This window comes from Neovison vison, chromosome 9 (genome assembly GCF_020171115.1).
Source record: "Neovison vison isolate M4711 chromosome 9, ASM_NN_V1, whole genome shotgun sequence".
Taxonomy (NCBI): domain Eukaryota; kingdom Metazoa; phylum Chordata; class Mammalia; order Carnivora; family Mustelidae; genus Neogale; species Neogale vison.
In genome coordinates, this window is record NC_058099.1 from 47769526 (window position 1) to 47790002 (window position 20477).

At 40.2% G+C, this 20477-nt stretch overlaps 2 protein-coding genes across 2 annotated transcripts; both read left to right on the forward strand.

The window, feature by feature from the left end:
* The first annotated feature begins 764 nt into the window (after window positions 1-764).
* Window positions 765-1397, forward strand: LOC122916735 (interferon alpha-1/2-like). The gene has a single exon (XM_044264148.1). The coding sequence runs from the start codon at window positions 801-803 to the stop codon at window positions 1395-1397; it is 597 nt and encodes a 198-aa protein (XP_044120083.1). The 5' UTR covers window positions 765-800.
* A 15840-nt stretch (window positions 1398-17237) lies between these two features.
* On the forward strand, window positions 17238-17837 carry LOC122916931 (interferon alpha-1/2-like). Its single transcript, XM_044264317.1, has one exon. The coding sequence runs from the start codon at window positions 17274-17276 to the stop codon at window positions 17835-17837; it is 564 nt and encodes a 187-aa protein (XP_044120252.1). The 5' UTR covers window positions 17238-17273.
* The last annotated feature ends 2640 nt before the right edge of the window (window positions 17838-20477 follow it).

Consider the following 20477-nt stretch of genomic DNA (forward strand, 5'->3'; position numbering starts at 1 on the left):
TGATCATTTAATTCTACTAAAGTTATTAAATACAATAATTATATTAATTGCTGAAAAGGAATAAATATTGAGAATATCTGGATGAATATCAAGCAGTCAGTGAAATTAAAAATTATTTTCTGATATGAAACAAAATTAGATGTTAAGACCTAAAAATATATGTCAGGAAAATACTGTGAATTTTCAATTCTTTTGAGTACTTCTAATAAATGTTTAAGTTTTTCACTGCAGTCATCATTATTATGTATTGTATTGGTACAATTTTAAATTTGAATATGACTTTAATACATTACTATTTATGTAAGTATAATAAAATTTGCTCTGAAAACTTAGCTATAAAGATAAATAAAATGTTAATAACTTTTAAATTTACTTATAGCTTAAAATTTTTGTCAATCTTAATCCTGCATTGGATAAGAGAGTCAAGTTTGGCACTCTTTTCTTTCTATGTATAAAGTACAGATACATAGAGAGGACACAAATAGATATAGAGGAAACTGTGTCATTAAAATTTCATGAGGGATTCAATTAGCAAAAAAATATCTAAAATGATTCTGGGGTCAAGGGAAGGGGAGACAATAATGAAATGAAATTGTTGAGAAACACTGCTCTAAACCCATTTGGTGAAAGCAAAATGAAAAACAAAAACAAAAGTAGGAAGTAAGAGGAACATTCAGAAAATGGAAACTAATGTGTCCCCATTTAAGAGTGTGCACAAGAGAAGATGTTCAGAGAACCTAGAACCACGGTTCCCAGACGTGCCCACCCCAGCCAGACCAACAGCATCTGCAGGATCCCCAATGGCCCTGTCCTGCTCCTTCTTGGTGGCCCTGGTGGTGCTCAGCTGCCACTCCCTAGGCTCTCTGGGATGTGACCTGCCTCAGGATCATGGTCTGCTGAACTGGAGGGCCCTGATGCTCCTGCGACAAATGAGGAGAGTCTCCCCTTTTTCCTGCCTGAGGGACAGAAATGACTTTGCCTTCCCCCAAGAGGTGTTTGACGGCAAGCAGCTGCAGAAGGCTCAAGCAATCTCTGTCGTCCATGTGACGAACCAGAAGACCTTCCACCTCTTCTGCACAGAGGCCTCACCTGCTCCCTGGAACACGACCCTCCTGGAGGAATTGTGCTCGGGACTTTCTGAGCAGCTGGGCCGCCTGGAAGCCTGTCCCCTGCTGGAGGCGGGGGTGGGAGAGACACCCCTGGTGAATGGGAACTCTATCCTGAGGAACTACTTCCAGAGAATCTCCCTCTATCTGCAAGAGAAGCAATACAGCCCTTGTGCCTGGGAGATGGTCCGAGCAGAGATCATGAAAGTTTTCTCTTCATCAACAACCTTGCAAGAAAGGTTAAGGGGCAAGAAACAAGACCTGGTTCAACATGGTGATGACTCTCACTGACAAATAATATCGTACTTCCTTGTGTTCTACCAGGTCAAAGACTCTCATTTCTGCTATAATCATGACACGATGGAATCAATTTGTCAAATGTTTTCAGGAGTATTAAGTAACATAATGTAGAGCATATCAGCTCTACAAGAACTAGTTCCTTTCAGATGACTATGCTGATCTATTGATGTATCTATTTAATAACTTATTTATTTAACTATTTATAAGATTTAAATTATCTTTGAACAACATTAGGTATAATTTCTCTTTGTGGTTAAGAGAAAAAATATATTCTTTATATTTGTTCAATTTATTATTTCCTTTCTTTATTAAATATTTTGTATAGAAAAATTATTGTATTTATTATTTAAAAAAAACAAGTCTGAGGGGAGCCTGGGTGGCTCAGTGGGTTAAAGCCTCTGTCTTCAGCTCAGGTCATGATACCAGGGTTCTGGGATCGAGCCCCACATCTGGCTTTCTGCTCAGCAGGGAGCCTGCTTCCCTTCCTCTCTCTCTCTGCCTGTGTCTCTGCCTACTTGTGATCTCTGCCTGTTAAATAATAAATAAATAATCTTTTTTTAAAAAAAGAGAGAGATAAACAAGCCTGATTATAACCGGAAGAGAGAATGGATTATACAATGCACCTACTCATTATTATGTTATTCACGCTATAAATTAAAAATAGACTTTCTCTAAACCAGTTTGTGTATTGCTGTCAGGATAGAAGTGGACATTATAAATCCAATCCTGCTTTGTATCATGGATTTTTGTGGAGAAACCAACCTAAAAATAATAATCATTTTGAAATAGTACTAATTATGTTAAGTGATATAATGAGAAGGGAGAAAATGGAGTTCTCTCAGCAGAAGCTGCAGTAAGTCATTGTCAGGAAACAGAAACAGAAACAATAGATCTCTTCTACAATTGACTGATGGAAAATGGATATTTGAGTCTGTGATTTATAAGCAGCTCTATTAACCAAAAGCCTGTGAGCAGAAGTGGTCATATCGGAAGAGTAGAGCATGAGAAAAGAACTTAAGATTGATTCCTCGACGGGCACTTGAGTGGCTCAGTGGGATAAGTTTCTGCCTTAAGCTCAGGTTATGATCTCAGGGTCCTGGGATGGATCCCCACAATGGACAGGTTCCCTGCTCATTGAGGAGTCTACTTCTCCCTCTCCCTCCACCCTTCCCCTAACCCCCACTTGTACTCACACTCTCTCTCTCAATAAAATAAAAAGATTAATTTTGTAAGCTTTCAAGTGGTAAGGGAGAAAAGAGCCACAAAGGAAACAAAGGTGAAGTGGCCCTAAGGCAGTAAGGTAAGAGAATACTGGTCAGAGTATTTCAAAGAAAAAAGTGCTTCAAAGAATTACAACATTGCAAAATGTGGATAGGAAGTGTCTACCACCCTGGGATATAGGGAGCATTGAAACTTTAGTGAGAGCTGGCTTGCCAGAATTCATCAACAGAAACCATATTGGAAGGTAAAGGGAGAGAGTGAATAAGAGAAGTGAAGTTAATATGTTCAGAGAAAATAGTTGTGAGAGATTTGCCTTCTGAAATGCAACAGAAAACAGAATGGGAATTGGAAATTATGTGCATTTTTTTTCTGCAGAATTCCCTCATTTGCAATGTATGTGTCTCTGGGTCGATTCATGGATTTGAAACATTAGCAAATCATGTCCATCTGTTTAATATGTATTTCTTTTAAAGCATGGCACATTTCATTACTCACAATGCTAATTTATTATTATTTTGATTCCTACAGTGTGGAATGTCGGTAGGCTGCTCTGTGGATTGGAACCATGCAGAAACCACAGGGCAGCAGATGGAAGGCAAGGTCGCTGAAGAGAAGAGCTCCTGATGTCTTTCTCTCACCTGGGAGTCACTTTAGTATTGTCCTTCCCTTCCTGGTCAGATTGCCTTTGAGTTCCTGTTGCCTCAAAGCATCCAAATGTGATGACAGTTTTCTAGCAAAGCTGAGTGGAGAAAGAAAAAAAGAAAATGATGTATTGAAAGTGATGGAAACTAATGGTCCAGGACCTTCTTTTTCCATTTTCTCTTCCCTAGTTTGGTACTGAATCAAGAAGAAATGGAAAGGAATTGAGAAGAGCAAGACAACTCCTGTCCAGAAAATTACTAAATTAAAACAAACATACACATTTTTAAAAACTCTGAACCAGTGAAGCAAAAGTGGCTAGTTTTATCTAGCATCCTATGTGGCCTCACTGCCCCATATTTCACTGTGAGACAGAGCATGAGGAATCCAAGGGCTCAGGAGAAGAGGACTGACTCAATAATGCAGGGATAGTCATTCCTTCAGTCAAAGCCTCACACAGCAGGGAAAGCTACACCAAGTCCCCTGTGGCCTCAGAAACTGAGAACAGAAGAAGGACTCACAGTCTAATGACTGAACTCCATATAGAAATCAACATTTAACAAAATAAAACTGCAGTCACTATTTAAGGTAAAACTTAAAAAGGGGGGGGTGATAATTTACCCACCCCCGTGTCCCTGACACTCGCATGTAGTACATAACGTTTACCTTGTGTCCTCTGTAGACACAGAAAAATATGACACTTGGGTACCTGACAGAAAGAAGAGGAATTGGTCACAGAAACACTCTTGGGTCTTGGGTTGTTGATTGTTCATGGGACAAAAACAAATCCCCTCTAAGACAGTTTTGCTCAAAACTGGAAGTGTGCTGAGCTCACTCCTCACAGCCAGGTATAGAGAAGGGGAGTGGGCGAGGGAGGGAGGGAGTGAAGAGGGCAAAGGTGGAAGACAGGTGGCTGTGGGCACAGCATAAGATGCAACCCGCCCTGCTCAGGGGGTATGAGATTCTATGCAGAAAGGATACATGGATGTGCAGCTGAAATTAGAACAGAAACACCAAGCTGTCCCAAAAAACAAACAAATAAACAAACAAACAAACTAGGAAACCAGCCTGGGTTTCAGGGAAGAAACTGATGAATCATTAGAAGGACAAGGCAGAAAGAGGTGGAAATGCCACTTACCTCCCTGGTCATGAGACACCCCCCTCCCCTACCTCATCCAAACAGCACCCCACGTGGCCATCCTTGGAAGTCTTCTTTTGTACACAGAATCCAAGAATACTCTTCATTAGTCATTATGCCCTAAGCAATTAATAGGAACATTGACCAATGACCAAGGTGTGGGAAGACCCCAGGGAATGCTTGTCAAACAGGGGGACCACATCCTTTCTGAAGAGGAAAGATGCTGAGGGATGAGGCAGCAGGGCTGAAGAACAGAAATGAAAACAGAGAAAACAGAGCCCTGGAGCAGAGGTAAAACTGCATTCTCAGCAAGGAGAACAAAGCTGCATACTTGTGACTGTAACACAAACATTTTTTTTTCTCATTTAAAAGCTTTGGTTCCATTTACATAGAAACATCTCAAGATCTGGACAAATTAAACTTTGATGAAAAATAATCAAAATGGGTGGTGTCTTCTAATCTCTTCTAAGTAAAGCATATGTAAAGAAAAGCAAATAAAAATTAAAAGCCATAAAAAGTGCCCAGAAACATTCTGCAAATGAAAACTACCCTATTATATTTAAGAGTCATGAATGGAAAGAACTGGAGAGGAACTGAGGGCCATGACACACCTGACTGGTCCTCCAGACAACCAGACTCAGCTATGGCAGAGATTTTTCAATTGTCAGACTAGGAATTAAGAATGACTATCATTAATATGCTGAGGGTATTAATGTATTCATATTCTCATTCATTTATTCATTCATCTATTTTATCTTCTATGTACTATTTAAAACAGATTTGAACAGCAAGACGCCCTTTTAAAAATAAAAAAATAGTTTTGTTCATATAATATCATATTTACCATTATAATACATTTGAATATAACAAAATTTGTTCATCTTATTTTAAAACTGTTTTCTTTATGAAATTCTTCACCAGGAGATTTCTCAGATTTGTTAATTCTTAAAAAGAGAGAGAGCCTGAATTTGTGACCAATTTTGAAGCATGAATGATAAATTCAAATCACTCATTCATTTCTCGTTCATTGTTTTAAAACTGCTTATCTCTATGCCAGATTATGTAGTTATTCTGGGGACATAGAGATGAATAAAGCAATTGTAAAACTTATTCTCTTTGAGCCTTCCATTTTGAAGAGAAAGAAACATAAAACAGGAGAATTAGACAAGATGGCCAATTTAGTTGGCCTACTTCTGAACACCTACAAACTCAACAGGAGATTATAGAGAAGAAGAACAGCAATTCTAGGAGCAGAAAAGCAACCACTTTCTGGAAGGTAGGATGTGGGGAGAAGTGAATCAAAAGCCATGGGAAGAGAGGTCACAGCACGGAGAGGCCTGCTCCCAGCAAGCAGTAGAGCAGTGGAGCACAAAATCAGAACTTTTACAAGTCTGCTCCACTGAGGGACGTCACTTCAGGGGTTAAGTGAGGGATGGAGCCCTCATGGGGACAGTGTGGTCTCAGGACCTGCAGGGTCACAAAAAGATCAGGGGTGTCTGAGTGTGGCAGAGCTCCACACTCAGTATTGGAGCAGGGACACTGGCTGCAGAGACAGAGCCAAGGGGTGGGCTCTCAGCTTGGGTTACCTTAAATCCAAGACACTATCGGGCCATTGCTCTTTGATCATGGGCCCCACAAGTGGCAGATACGGGGACACCCCTCCTTTCTCCTCCAGGAGGAGCAGCACAGGAGCACGCAGCAGGAATCTGCTGGGTTTGGAGACTCCAAACAGGGCTGCGAATCAGAGATAGACATGCTTGGTCACAGCTGGGAGAGCACGGAGTGCAGCCAGAGACAAGGGAGATGGGAGGGATTGACTGCTTTTCTCTAAGGGGACACTGAGGAGTGGGGACCCGAGCTCTTGGCAACTCTGAGCAGAGACTGGGAGGCCATCATTTTCATTCTCCTCTTCCAAAGCTGTATGGAAAGTGTTCAGGGAACAAAAGGCACTGAGAGCAAAACGGAGCAGACTGCTTAGCCTGGCCCCTAGCAAGGGCGGTACAATTCTCCCTTAGGTAAAAGCACTTGAAAATTACTGCAAGAGTCCCTCCCCCAGAAGAGCAGCAAGAATATCTAGCCAAGATCAAGCTCACCAATCAATGAGAACTGCAGAACTCCAGAGCTAGGGGAATACCCCACATAGAATTCATGGCTTTTTTCCCATTATTCTTTAGTCTTTCGAAGTTGAATTTTTTTTAATTTCATTTTTTCTTATTCTATTTTTAAAAGTTTTTCCTCTTTTCTATTTTAACATATTTTAACTATTTTATCTTATCAGTTCCTTTTAAAAAACTTTTTATAATTTTCATCTTTACAGTCATATTCTGTCCCTTCATCGTGTTTACCCTTATTTTTTTGTATATATATATATATATATGTTTTTCTTTCTTTAAAGTTTTGGGAGGCAGTTTCTTCTAACAGACAAAAATATACCTAAAATCAAGCGTGTGACTCTGTTCTATTCACCAGTCTAATCATAATTTTTTCCCTTTCTTCTCCCCCCAGTTTTGGGTTTCTTCTAATTTGGTTAGTGTATATTTTTCTGGTGTCATTGTTGCCCTTTTAGTATTTTGTTCTCTCATTCATCTATTCCTTTCTGGATAAAATGACAAGGCAGAAAAACTCACCTCAAACAAAAAAAGAACAAGAGGCAGAACTGAATGCTAGGAACCTAATTAATTAGGACATTAGTAAGATGTCAGAACCAGAGTTCAGAATGGTGATTATAAAGATGCTAGCTGGGCTTGAGAAAAGCATAGATGATACTAGAGAATTCCTTTCTGGAGAAAAAAAAGAACTAAAACCCAACCAAGTTGAAATCAAAAAAGCTGTTAATGAGGTGCAGTAAAAAATGGAGGCTCCTACTGCTAGGATAAATGAGGCAGAAGAGAGAATTAGTGATATAGAAGAACAAATGATGGAGAACAAAGAAGCTAAGAAAAAAGAGATAAACAACTACTGGATCACAAGGGGAGAATTCAAGAGATAAGTGATACCATAAAACAAAACAATATTAAAATAATTGGGATCCCAGAAAAAGAAGAAAGAGGAGGGGGCAGAAGATGTTGGAGAAGATTATAGTGGAGAACTTCTCTAATCTGGGGAAGGAAACAGGCATCAAATACCAGGCAAAGGAAAAAACCTCAAAATCAATAAAAATAGGTCTGCACCCCATCATCTAATAGTAAAACTTATAAGTCTCAGAGACAAAGAGAAAATCCTGAAAGTGTAGGGGCCTACTTAGCCAGAGCGACTCCATCTCAGTTAAACAGACATTTTGTTGTTTGTGCAGTCAAACTTAAACTGACCCTGCACAGAGGAACTTACTTAAAAGCAAGTCTGGGAAGCCAGTAAAATATGCTCAACCAGTCCCTGATAACAGAGCTCCAATACAAGGATGGGTCAGGTCAGGTGGAGATAACAGAGCCCAAATACAAGGACGGGTCAGGTTAGGTGGAGATAACAGAGCCCAGAATGCAAGGGTGAGTCAGGCCAGGTGGAGACAATCTCATTGGCCAGGCTCAATCACATGGCCTTTGCTCTATAGAAGCTAGTCTGTGAAGCTGGGAGGTGGTCTCTCTCTCTGTAAAAGATGGCCCGGCCAGTCGGTTTGATTCTCTGTACTGGCATGAAATAAATTGCTTGACCTTCACTTTGTATCTGTCTCGCTGCTTTGATGATGGACCCCATCATGTGGGGGATCGTCCGGGATCAAATGATGAGGCCTGAGCCAGCATCAGAATTTCCAGGAAAAGGGGCGCCTGGGTGGCTCAGTGGGTTAAGCCGCTGCCTTCGGCTCAGGTCATGATCTCAGGGTCCTGGGATCGAGTTCTGCATCGGGCTCTCTGCTCAGCAGGGAGGCTGCTTCCCGCTCTCTCTCTCTCTCTGCCTGCCTCTCAGCCTGCTTGTGATTTCTCTCTGTCAAATAAATAAATAAAATCTTAAAAAAAAAAAAAAAGAATTTCCAGGAAAAGCCTCCAGAGGTAAGATCTCGAGACCCCATTCTGGGAGACGTCTGTCTGTGTTTTTGCGGAGCTCCATGGGTATAGCCCTCCGGGGAGAAACTGGACGCAGTATTGCTCCCCAGGGCTGGAGAGGATGCGGGGTTGCCCCATCCCTCCACTGGTAGATTGCCAGGGGGTTCAAGTTCCAGTGGGCGATCAGGGGACCAAGAAAATCCCCACCAGTGGCAGATTGTGTTTTTGAGTTGGGATTATATCTTGCATACCCTTAGACTTGATATATGGTCGAGGAAGGGTCGCTGGGTCTGCAGTTGTCTTTGTCTTGTCTTTTTGTTGTCTGTTGTGTTCTTTGTTGTGTTTGAAAAGGTGTTTAACAACAGGGATGCATAAGATGATGAAAAACAGACCAAAAAAATAGTTAAGGTTTTGGCATTACATGAAGTGGGAAGGAGACGGGGGAAAGAGATCAATGGAAAGGGGAAAGGCAGGTAGAGGATGGTCAGCTCCTTTGATCATGGAACCCATCAAAAGCAGCTCAGGACATATAACAGTAGAAATATTAGACTGGCAGCAGATCTGTCCACAGAGACTGGCCAGGCAGAAAGGACAGGCATAATATTTTCAGAGCACTAAACGAGAAAAATATGCAGCCAAGAATACTATATCTAACGAAGATGTCATTGAAAATAGAAGGAGAAATAAAAATCTTCGAGGACAAACAAAAACTAAAAGAATTTGCAAACACCAAACCAGCTCTACAGGAAATATTGAAAGAGGGTCGTCTAAGCAAAGAGAGACCCTCAAAGTAACAGACTAGAAAGAAACAGAGACAATACACAGTAAATTTCACCTTAAGGCAAGACAATGGCACTAAATTCATATCTTTCAATAGTTAACCTGAATGTAAATAGTTACCCTAAATGCCCCAATCAAAAGACACAGGGTATCAGAATGGATAAAAAAACAAGACCCATTGATATGCTGTCTGTAAGAAACTAATTTTAGACCCAAAGACACCACTAGTTTTAAAGTGAGGGGGTGGGGAACCATTTATCATGCAAATGGACATCAAAAGAAAGCATGGGTGGCATACCTTATATCAGACAAGTTAGATTTTAAGCTAAAGACTATAGTAAGAGATGAGGAAGGATACTATACCATACTTAAAGGGTCTGTCCAACAAGAAAATCTAACAATTTTAAATATCTATGCCCCTAACATGGGAGCAGCCAATTGTATAAGCCAATTAATAACAAAATTTAAAAAATCAACAATAATGCAATAATAGTAGGAGACTTTAACACCCCATCACCGAAGTGTACAGATTATCTAAACAAAAGATCAAAAAGGAAATAAGGGCTTTAAATGACACGCTGGACCAGATGGACTTCACAGATATATTCAGAACATCCCATCCCAAAACAACAGAATACACACTCTTCTCTAGTGCACATGGAACATTCTCCAGAATAGATCACATCCTGGGTCACAGATCAGGTCTCAACTAGTACCAAAAGACTGGGATCATTCCCTGCATATTTTCAGACTGCAATGCCTTGAAACTGGAGCTCAATCATGAGAGGAAAGGTGGAAAGAACTCAAACACATGGAGGCTAAAGAGCATTCTACTAAAGAATGAATGAGTCAATGAATGTGATACACTACATTAATAAAAGGAAGAACCAGAACTCAACTCTCAATAGATGCTGAAAAAGCATTTGACAAGGTACAACATCCTTTCTTGATCAAACCTCTTCAGAGTGGAGGGATAGAGGGTACATACTTCAATATCATAAAAGCCATCTATGAAAAACCCACAGCAAATATTCTCAATGGGGAAAAACTGAGAGCTTTTCCCCTAAGGTCAGGAACTGTCCACTATTATCACTGCTATTCAACATGTACTAGAAGTCCTAGCCTCAGCAATCAGACAACAAAAAGAAATAAAATGCATCCAAATCAGCAAAGAAGTCAAACTCTCATTCTTTGCAGATGCTATGATACTTTATGTGGAAAACCCAGAAGACTCCACTCCAAAACTTCTAGAACTCATACAGGAATTCAGTAAAGTTGCCAGGATATAAAATTAAAGCACACAAATTAGTTGCATTTCTATATACCAACAATAAGACAGAAGAAAGAGAAATTAAGGAGTTGATCCCATCTATAATTGCACCCAAAACCATAAGATACCCAGGAATAAATCTAACCAAAGGGGCAAAGAACCTGTATGCAGAAAACTATAAAGTATCCATGAAAGAAACTGAAGAAGACCCAAAGAAATGGGAAAATGTTCCATCCTCATGGATTGGAAGAACAAATATTGTGAAAATGTCTGTGGTACCTAGAGCAATCTATATATTTAATGCAATCCCTATCAAAATACCCCAACATTTTCCAAAGAAATGGAACAAATAATCCTAAAATTTATATGGAACCAGAAAAGACCCTGAATAGCCAGAGGCATGTTGGGGGGGTAAAAAACGAGGCTTGCAGCATCAGACTTCCAGACTTCAAGGTCTACTACAAAGTTGTAATCACCAAGACAGTATGGTACTGGCACAAAAACAGACACATAGATCAATGGAACAGAATACAGAGCCCAGAAATAGACCCTCAACTCTATGGTCAACTAATCTTTGACAAAGAGGAAAGAATAGCCAATGGAAAAAAGACAGTCTCTTCAACAAACGGTGTTGGAAAAATTGGGCAGCCACATGCAGAAGAATGAAACTGAACCATTTCCTTACACCACATACAAAAATGGACTCAAAATGGACAAAAGACCTCAATGTCTTGGAATCCAACAAAATCCTTGAGTAGAACACACACAGCAACCTCTTCAACCTCAGCTGCAGCAGTTTCTTCCTAGAAACATACCAAAGGCAAGGGAATCAAGGGCAAAAATGAGCTATTGAAACTTCATCAAGATCAAAAGCTTTTGCACAGCAAAGGAAACAGTCAACAAAACAAAAGACAACAGACAGAATGAGAGAAGATATTTGCAAATGACATATCAGATAAAGGACTAGTATCCAAAATCTACAAAAAACTTATCAAACTCAACACCCAAAGAACAAATAATCCAATCAAGAAATGGGCAGAGGACAAGAATAGACATTTCTGCAAAGAAGACATCCAAATGGCCAACAGACACATGAAAAAGTGCTCAAAGTCACTTGCCATCAGGGAAATACAAATCAAAACCACAGTGAGATACCACCTCAAACCTGTCAGAATGGCTAAAATTAACCAGTCAGGAAATGACAGATGTTGGTTAGGATGCAGACTCCTACACTATTGGTGGGAATGCAAGCTGGTGCAGTCACTCTGGAAAACAGCATGGAAGCTCCTCAAAGAGTTGAAAATAGAGCTACCCTATGACCCAGCAATTGGACTCCTGGGTTTTTACTCTAAAGATACAAATGTAGTGATCCAAAGGGGCACGTGCACCCAATTGTTTATAGCAACAATGTCCACAATAGCCAAACTATAGAAAGAGCCTTGGTGTCCATTAACATATGAGTAGATAAAGAAGATGTAGTGTATATACACAATGGTATACTCTGAAGCCATACAATGGCTTCAATGGTATACAATGAAGCCATCAAAAAAAAAAAAAAAAACAAAACCTCAAAATCTTGCCATTTGCAATAACGTGGATGGAACTAAAGGGTATTATGCTAAGTGAAATAAGTCAATCAGAGAAAGATAATTATCATATGATCTCACTGATATGAGGAATTTGAGGGGCAGGGTGCGGGTTCATGGGAAGGGAGGGGAAAATGAAACAAGATGGGACCCGGTAAGGAGACAAACCATAAGAGACTCTTAATCTCAGGAAACAAACTGAGGTTTGCTGGGGGGTGGGGGGGAGGGATGGGGTGAATGGGTCATGGACATTGGGGAGGGTATGTGCTATGGTGAGTGCTGTGAATTGTGTAAGACTGATGAATCACAGACCTGTACCCCTGAAACAAATAATACATTATATGTTAATATAAAGCTCAGCAGGGCTTTATATTAATTTTTAAAAAATTAAATTTAAAATTAAAAAAAGATAAGAAACATAAAGCACTAATCATGCTTTAAGAATTTCAATTATATTTCATATTATAATGAGAGGTAAAGGACAAGAGATTCTTTTGCTTGAATGAGGGATGTCAAGAGGGGAGACAGAGCAGATGAACTCTTTAAAGCAGAAGCAACCTCTAAACACAGACATCCTATCAGCAGACGTGTCCTCGGATCCAGAATCTCCAACAGAGTATATTGTGGAAATATTAATTTACAATGGCTTGTTGCATATTTACAACCCAGGGCATGATAATAGATGTTTCACTTATGAGTAGATTGCAAAATGAAGAGATGACCTAAAGCTTATGAAGATGTTCGACTTTTAAGGTTAAAAGAGAAGAGCTTCCAAAGAGCCAGTGCAGGTAGAAGGTAACAAGAGAAGAATAATCTTCAGAAAGCACTCAGTAAGCAAACAAAGACCTTAAATTTGATGGGGGATCTTAGAGAAGAATAGGGCTAACTTGTCCCAGTGGATCTGGAAACATAGGCGCCATTGATCACTTTGGTAAGATCCAATTAGGCAGAAAAATAGGCCATGTTGATAGATGAAGAATAAGAGTGTGTCATCTCTTCAATCTTTTTACTTAGATCAGTGTGCTATGGTTCTAAATATTTTCTGTAAAAAAGAAGCTCTTGGTTTCTTTAATTTTCTTTAGAGTTTTTCTAGTTTCTATTTCCTTGATTTTCACTATTCTCCTTATTGTTTCTTTTTATTTATTTTATTTTTAGTTGCTTCTTTTACTTCTAGCTTGTTACAGTGAAAGTGAAGAATCCTGGCTTTGGACATTTCTTCTTCTCTCTCCTGATCATCTAAAGCCATAAGTTATACTTCAATCCTGCCTGGTTGCATCCCACAAATTTTTATAAGTTGGGGTTTTTAATTTTTTTTCCACTTATTTATTTTTAAAGTTATTTTAAAGTTTATTTTTAAAGTAGGCTCCACACCCAACATGGGGCTTGAACTCATGACCCTGTGAGCAAGAGTCTCACTTTCTACTGACTGAGCCAGCCAGGCACTTCCAATATGTTGTGTTTTCATTTCCATTTATTTCAATGTATTTTTATACTTTCCTTGGGATTTTTTCTTTGCCCCATGAGTTACTAAATGTGTGTTACTTAATTTCTGAATATTTGGAGACTTTTCATTATCTCTCTGGTATTTTTCTATTTTTGCCTATTGCAGTTAAAGAATTTCCTCTATCATCTTGGTATTTTCTCTATAGAGAAACTTTTTTATGACCCAGAATGTGGCCTGTACTTATGTTTGTCCTAATGAAGTCTGAAAAAATATATGTCACTTGTAATATTTGTAATATTTTCCATCTCTAAAAATTCCTATCAGTTTTTATTTGTGTCTTCCATCTTTTCCTTCATTGTGCCTTGAGGAAGAAAGTCATCTTAATTATCAAACTCAAGAAGATGTTATTCTTTGTTTCAGCATCATGGACAGTTTTCTAGTTATTTCTTCTAGGAGCACATGTTCAAGCCTTCTTCACACATCGTGATTGAAAATGAGCTATTTTCCTTCTTATGTTTTATTTCATTTTTTAAAAATATTTTATTTATTTATCAGAGAGAGAGCTCAAGAAGGGCAGGTAGAGGGAGAAGCAGGCTCCCTGCTGAGCAAGAAGTTGGATGCAGGACTCAATTTCAGGACCCTGGTATCAGGACCTGAGCTGAAGGCAGATGCTTAACCAGTTGAGCCACCCAGGTGTCCCTACTTTCCTTCTTAAAGTCCAATCTTCCATCAAGTCTGTATTGCATCAGGATTTTATTTTTATCTATCATATGATATGAGTTGACACTGATCTCTGCCTGGATTGGCAGGTAACCACTGTGGAATCATTTCTGGATGGTTAATCCCACCATTTGAACACCAGATACATCCTTTATCCTAAACCTAACTGTCAACAATAACACAATCATTTTGGGCATGATGCATTTTATCAATCTGGTGACCTAATTTTCCTCTTTGTTACACTGCATTTTCTGTAATTATGAAATATAGCTTATTTTTACATAGAGATTGATATGCCCAGACTTCTCTATTGCTTTCTTTCTACCTGACTAAATGAAGATTCAATCTTTAGGTAGGTCAATGACTTCAGAAAAATGATAAACTCTTAAGCATTAATAAATAATGAGTTTGCAATAAATATAATGGCTAGGGACACTTCCCTCATTAGATGAAAAAATGAAAGTGAATCAGAAATTTTCTCCTTTCCAATATCTGAAGAGCAAAATTAGGTGAAAATCAGTAAAAATCAAGAGCAGCAGCATCAAAAAAGAGACAAGGAAGTGTGTAAATTTGGGATTAAAATATATGAGAACTTCAAAATAAGAACTATAAGGAATTTGGACCTCAGTTCTCCAAATATAAAATTTGGACCTCAGTTCTCCAAATCTCCAAATATAAAAGAGGCTGGATATGTTTCTTGAGTTGTGAGTATTAAATAATCTAGAACACTTGGAGGCACTTAGCAGAATGAAGCCTTAACAGATAGTGACTATTATTTATTCATAGAGATCTAGGGGAGAATAGTGGACTTCTCCTAGCCCTCTCTCTGTTACTGATTGCAAATTGCTGGTGGTCTAAAAAAACAGAATTGGGAACAAGTGGCTCATCAATTACATATATAATAGTATAATATGTTTATGTATATAGTACATGATATATATACACTATATATTCTGATAGCTAACACATTTCCCCCTTCTTCCCTGCTTCCCTAGATCCCATCTATTCACTACCATATTACGATGTTTCCTTCTCCTGATGTAGAAACCACCAGTGAGGGGTTTATTTTTAAATAAATAAAAATTTATTTAAATTTTGGCTCAGTGGGTTAAACCTCTGCCTTTGGCTCAAGTCCTTGGGATTGAGCCCCACATCAGGCTCTCTGCTCAGTAGGGAGCCTGCTTCCTCCCCCTCTCTCTGCCTGCCTCTCTGCCTACTTGTGATCTCTGTCTGTCAAATAAATAAATTTTTAAAAATCTTAAAAAAAAGAAAAGAAAAGAAACCCCCTAGTGAGATACCCCTCTTCCCTGCCTCCTCAGGAGCCTCTCCTGCCCATTCACACACCTGCTTCCTTTTCCTTTGTGGTTTCTATGACGCTTTTATTTCCAAGTACAAAGCCACTAACTGAAACCAAGAGTTGTGTGAAAGTTCTAGGTTTTTGGAAACTCAGCTAGGAGAAGCCGTGTTCTCTTTTTTTTTCTCCCAGTGACTATTTTTAGACCTGAGGAAATGTCCCCGCTGTAGTGATGTAATAGTAGCTTTAGCAAAAAGGAAATAGAAAGCAGGATTATTTTACTGTGGCCTGTTAAAATATTTATGAAGGAAGAGTGCCGCCTACTGGCTAGGACAAAGACAGTGAGCAAGTCTGGAGACTTGCTTTGTGCTCTAGGCAGAAGCCTGTCTCCAGGCAGGAGATTTTTTTCCAGGGCAAAAAGGGCTCATTCTTAGAAAGAACTGACTCCAATAGTGTAATAAGACAATTTCCATAGCTTTTGTATATTTTTGAAACAACATACTTTTTTGTAAAAAAAGTGGTGGCTTCAGAGAAAAATTGAGCAAAAGATATCAAGGTTTTTCACCTACACCCTGGTTCTGTATCTACATTGTCTTTTGCATTATCAATATCCCCCACCAGATGGAAGAGTTGTTATACTTGCTTCCAAGCGTCAAAATTGCTTCTTGTGGTTGCGACCCAATCTGAAGTATTGCAGTGGTCTGTGGCTCCCCAGAGCTAGTCCTTGCAGTGGTCTAACAAAACCTTGGTATTTATTGTCTCTCATTGGGTTTTCTTGGATATTACACAAGAAACAACGACACAAAATTTTTGGAAGATACACAAACTGTCCGCCGGATCACGGCAACAAACCTAGGAATAACAGGAATAACTTAGGATTGGAGGAGTTTCTCTCCATCATTTCTCGGATCTGAGAGTCTTAACTGGAAAGGTGATCCTTGCTTACTGGTGAGCTGCCATGGGCTGTCATGTGGACATTGCTTGTCGGAGCTTTGATGTGATGCAGGCTTGGCAATAAAGTACAAATTATATTTCATGACTTAGTTCTACAAAACTGATCAGTAATTATGAAGTGTTAAACAGAAAAAATATTTTGACAATACCTTCAAGAGTATCTAGTAGCTGGTGAAGTTGAAAATGACTTTGTCATATGAGGCAACGTTAAAATTCAGTTCAGTAAAAACACATGTTAAGAAAATAATTTAATTTCTCATTTGCTTTTAGCAATTTGGAATGATTTCAAATGTTTGAGTACACCGATCATTATGTCTTCTTAGGAAATTTGAATTTGCTTATGTACTTTATTTATTACAACTTCTATACATAAACAAATTATAGGTCACTCACCAAATTTACTTATATACTTAAGCATCAATAACCTTAAAAGTTAACTTCTAGCTTAAAATTTTTAGTCATTCACAACCCTGTGTGGGATAAACTTTACACTTTCTTTTTTACCTATAGAGAACAGATAGAAATACAAAACGAGATATGCTGTGTCTCTGTGCTATTAAGTTTTCTTGGAAGTTTCAATTAAAAAACATCCAAAAGACTCTGGAGGCAAGAGACCATATGGAAAAAAATATGTGGTTGAGAAACCCATACTCTAAACCCCAGTAGAAAGTGCAGAATAGAAAGCAAAAAGAGAAGTAGAAAGGAAGGGAAACGTTCAGAAATCGAAAACTCCTATGTCCCCTACTTAAGCCCCATGCACAAGAGAAGATGTTCAGAGAAGCTAGAGCCACGGGTCCCAGACGTGCCCACCCCAGCCAGGACAACAGCATCTGCCAGATCCCCAATGGCCCTGCCCTGCTCCTTTTTGGTAGCCCTGGTGGTGCTCAGCTGCCACTCCCTCGGCTCTCTGGGATGTGACCTGCCTCAGGACCACAGCCTGCTGAACTGGAGGGCCCTGATGCTCCTGCGACAAATGAGGAGACTGTCTGCTAGCTCCTGTGACAACTACACAAACGACTTTGGCTTCCCCCAGGAGGTGTTTGACGGCAAGGCGCTGCAGAAGGCTCAAGCAATCTCTGTCGTCCATGTGACAAACCAGAAGACTTTCCACCTCTTCTGCACAGAGGCCTCACCTGCTCCCTGGAACATGACCCTCCTGGAGGAATTGTGCTCGGGACTTTCTGAGCAGCTGGGCCGCCTGGAAGCCTGTCCCCTGCAGGAGGCGGGGGTGGAAGAGACGCCCCTTGTTAATAGGGATTCCATCCTGAGGAACTACTTCCAGAGAATCTCCCTCTATCTGCAAGAGAAGCAATACAGCCCTTGTGCCTGGGAGATGGTCCGAGCAGAGATCATGAAACCCTTGTATGCATCAACAGTCTTGCATAAGAGATTGCGGAGCAGGAAGTGAGACCCGTTTCAACATGGAAATGATTCCCTCTGACTGTAACATCACACATTCTGGAGTTCTGCTGTGTCAGAGACCCTCATTTCTGCTGTCATCGTGACATGAACCGAATCAATTTGTCACATGTGTTCAGGAGTATTAAGCCACATCAAGTCAATGCTACAAACACCTGTTGCTTTCACACAACTATGCTGATCTACCTATTAACTATTTATGTATTTCACTATTTATAAGATTTAAATTATTTTTCATTGTATAATGTTAAATGTACCTTCATTGTGGTTAAGAGAAATACATATGCTTTAATTTATTATTTTTTTATTTTTTTGTTAATTAAATGTTTCTACAGAAAAATTCTTGCATTTGTTTCTTATTGAAGGAGGAAACAAGTCTGATTACAACCTGATGAAAGAATAAATTGTACAACTCACTTACTTGTTATTTTGTGATTCACATTAGAAGTAAAAGCATCAACTTCCTGGAAATCAGTATGGATATTGTCCTCAGGGTAAATGCAGACATAAGAAATCCAATCCCCTGTCTGTATCTTTGAGTTTTGTAGAGATACCAACCTCTGAACAATAATCATACTGAAGTAGTATCAGTTATTTTAAAGGTAGAATGGGAAGAAGGTAAAATATGAATTCTATAAGCAGAAAAAGAAGCAGACACATCAGAATATAAAAAACAAAAGTACTAGTAACCTTCCACATCACACTGGTAGCCACCCAAGTGCAAATATTCTTTACAAAGTGGATCTTTGAATCTGCCATTTACAAGCCATTCCATTCACTTAAAGCCTAGCAAGGGAAGTGGGCATGTAAGAGAGAAAGGGACTTAAGAGTGATGCCTCAAACCTCCCTTGGTTAAGGGAGAAAAGAGCCACACTGCAAACAAAGGTGGAATGACCCTAAGGCCGTAGCATAAGAGCAAATATTGGTTAAGAGTCTATTTCAAAGCTGAAAAAGGCCTCAAGGAATTGCATCAGTGAAAGGGTGAATGGAAAGGGTCCATGAAGCAGGGAAGTGGAAGGGTTGTGACCATGGGGACCAGTTGTTTTGACTGAATTACTCACCAGAAACCATACTGGCGGCGGAGGAAAGGGGAGGAACAGGACAGAAGCTAGTGACTATAGATAGAATATAGATCTGGGAGATTTACCTTCTTTGGGTTAATTAAACTTCCATGAAAAAATGAACAAATAATTGAAATGGGCGATGTCTTCTAATGTCTTCTAATCCATGTAAAGCATATATAAAGGAAAGGAACAAAAATGAAAAGGCATGAAAAGAGTACGGGAACATTCTGCAAATGAAAACTACCCTGTTCTATTGAAGACTCACGAATAGAAAGAACTGAAGATGAATTGGGGGCCAGGGCACCCTCCACTGGTCCGCCAGGGCACCAGAAGCCCTCGGGAGCAGCGCCCAGCCCCTCTGCGGGGATCCTACTGGTTCCCTGTGGCAGCCTCTCATTCTGGGCTGAGCTGCCTCCTGGTCCTGGACAGCTTCACAGGAGGACCTGCTGCTTCTGACACAAGAAGGATCATCTGTCCCTTCCCTGGCCCAGGACAGCTCCTCTGGGACATGGTGTGTGGCCACCGATTCCAGGAGGCCTGGGCCACTATGACCTCCACAAGATGCTCCAGCTGGCCTTCACCCTCTTCCTCACTGGGCGCCGCCATTTGCTGCCTGAACCCATCCCCCCTGGGAAAACTCTGCCCAGGGCCCCAAGGGCAGCCAGAACCCCAGACACCTGTGTGGTACCTGCAACGGGATTGGCGGAATCTCCCCCGGGTTTGAGGGCCCTGCCCTAGCCTTGAAGACGTGCTTCCAGAGAATCCATCTCCATCTGAGACAGAAGAAATGGAGTAACTACCTGGGAAGGAGTCTGAGTCAAAATCCGGCGACCCATCTTTTCTTACTCAAATTAAGACATAAGGAAAGGGAAATGATAAAAAGGAAGAAAGCAAGAAAGGGACATGCAATGATATTCTTGACCTACAACACTAAGTCACATAGCCATGAGTTCTAGCTTTCTAACGACTCCTCTTTCTGCTTCAGCCATACAATGTGTTGAGTTAAGTTACTCAGCATTGTGGGGAAAATGTGTCTGTGACAGGACTGTCCCTAAGGGCCTCCATCGCAGGACAGAGCTAGCCTGAAGTTGTTCATGTGTTCACGTATTGCAGGATCCTCTGGTTTCTGGATCAACACTGAACCTGTTGGAACAGTTTTCCTGACCTCACAGCTGCAGCACAAGAACAAAACCAACAACCACCAAGTACAAGAAGACGGAAAACAACAACTCTTCTTAGATCCACTCACAGCTGAGGTCCCAGGGCTAGTCTCAGCGCTGGTACCCGGAGAAAAAGGAGCACGCAGACAATCACACTCGCCAGGAGCAGGCAATGGTAGGAACTTGAGCTGTTACGGAAGCATGGCTCGAGGCTCTGTGTGTTTCCACTGGGCAGTTATAACGTCCAGGTCTCCCTAGTTAATGGAGCCCATAGGTGTGTGCGTTGTACCTTTGGATTCTCCACTAGGCTCCCCCTGTGAAGAGCAGAGGGAAATCTCCTGGCTTTGCCAGCACAGGGAGGGGGAAAGGAATCACTCTAGAATAGTCTGAGTCTACCTCTTCAGA

What these genes read in the sequence shown, in the direction of transcription:
- LOC122916931 (XM_044264317.1), top strand. Translation starts at nt 17,274, where the DNA reads ATGGCCCTGCCCTGCTCCTTTTTGGTAGCCCTGGTGGTGCTCAGCTGC.
- LOC122916735 (XM_044264148.1), top strand. Translation starts at nt 801, where the DNA reads ATGGCCCTGTCCTGCTCCTTCTTGGTGGCCCTGGTGGTGCTCAGCTGC.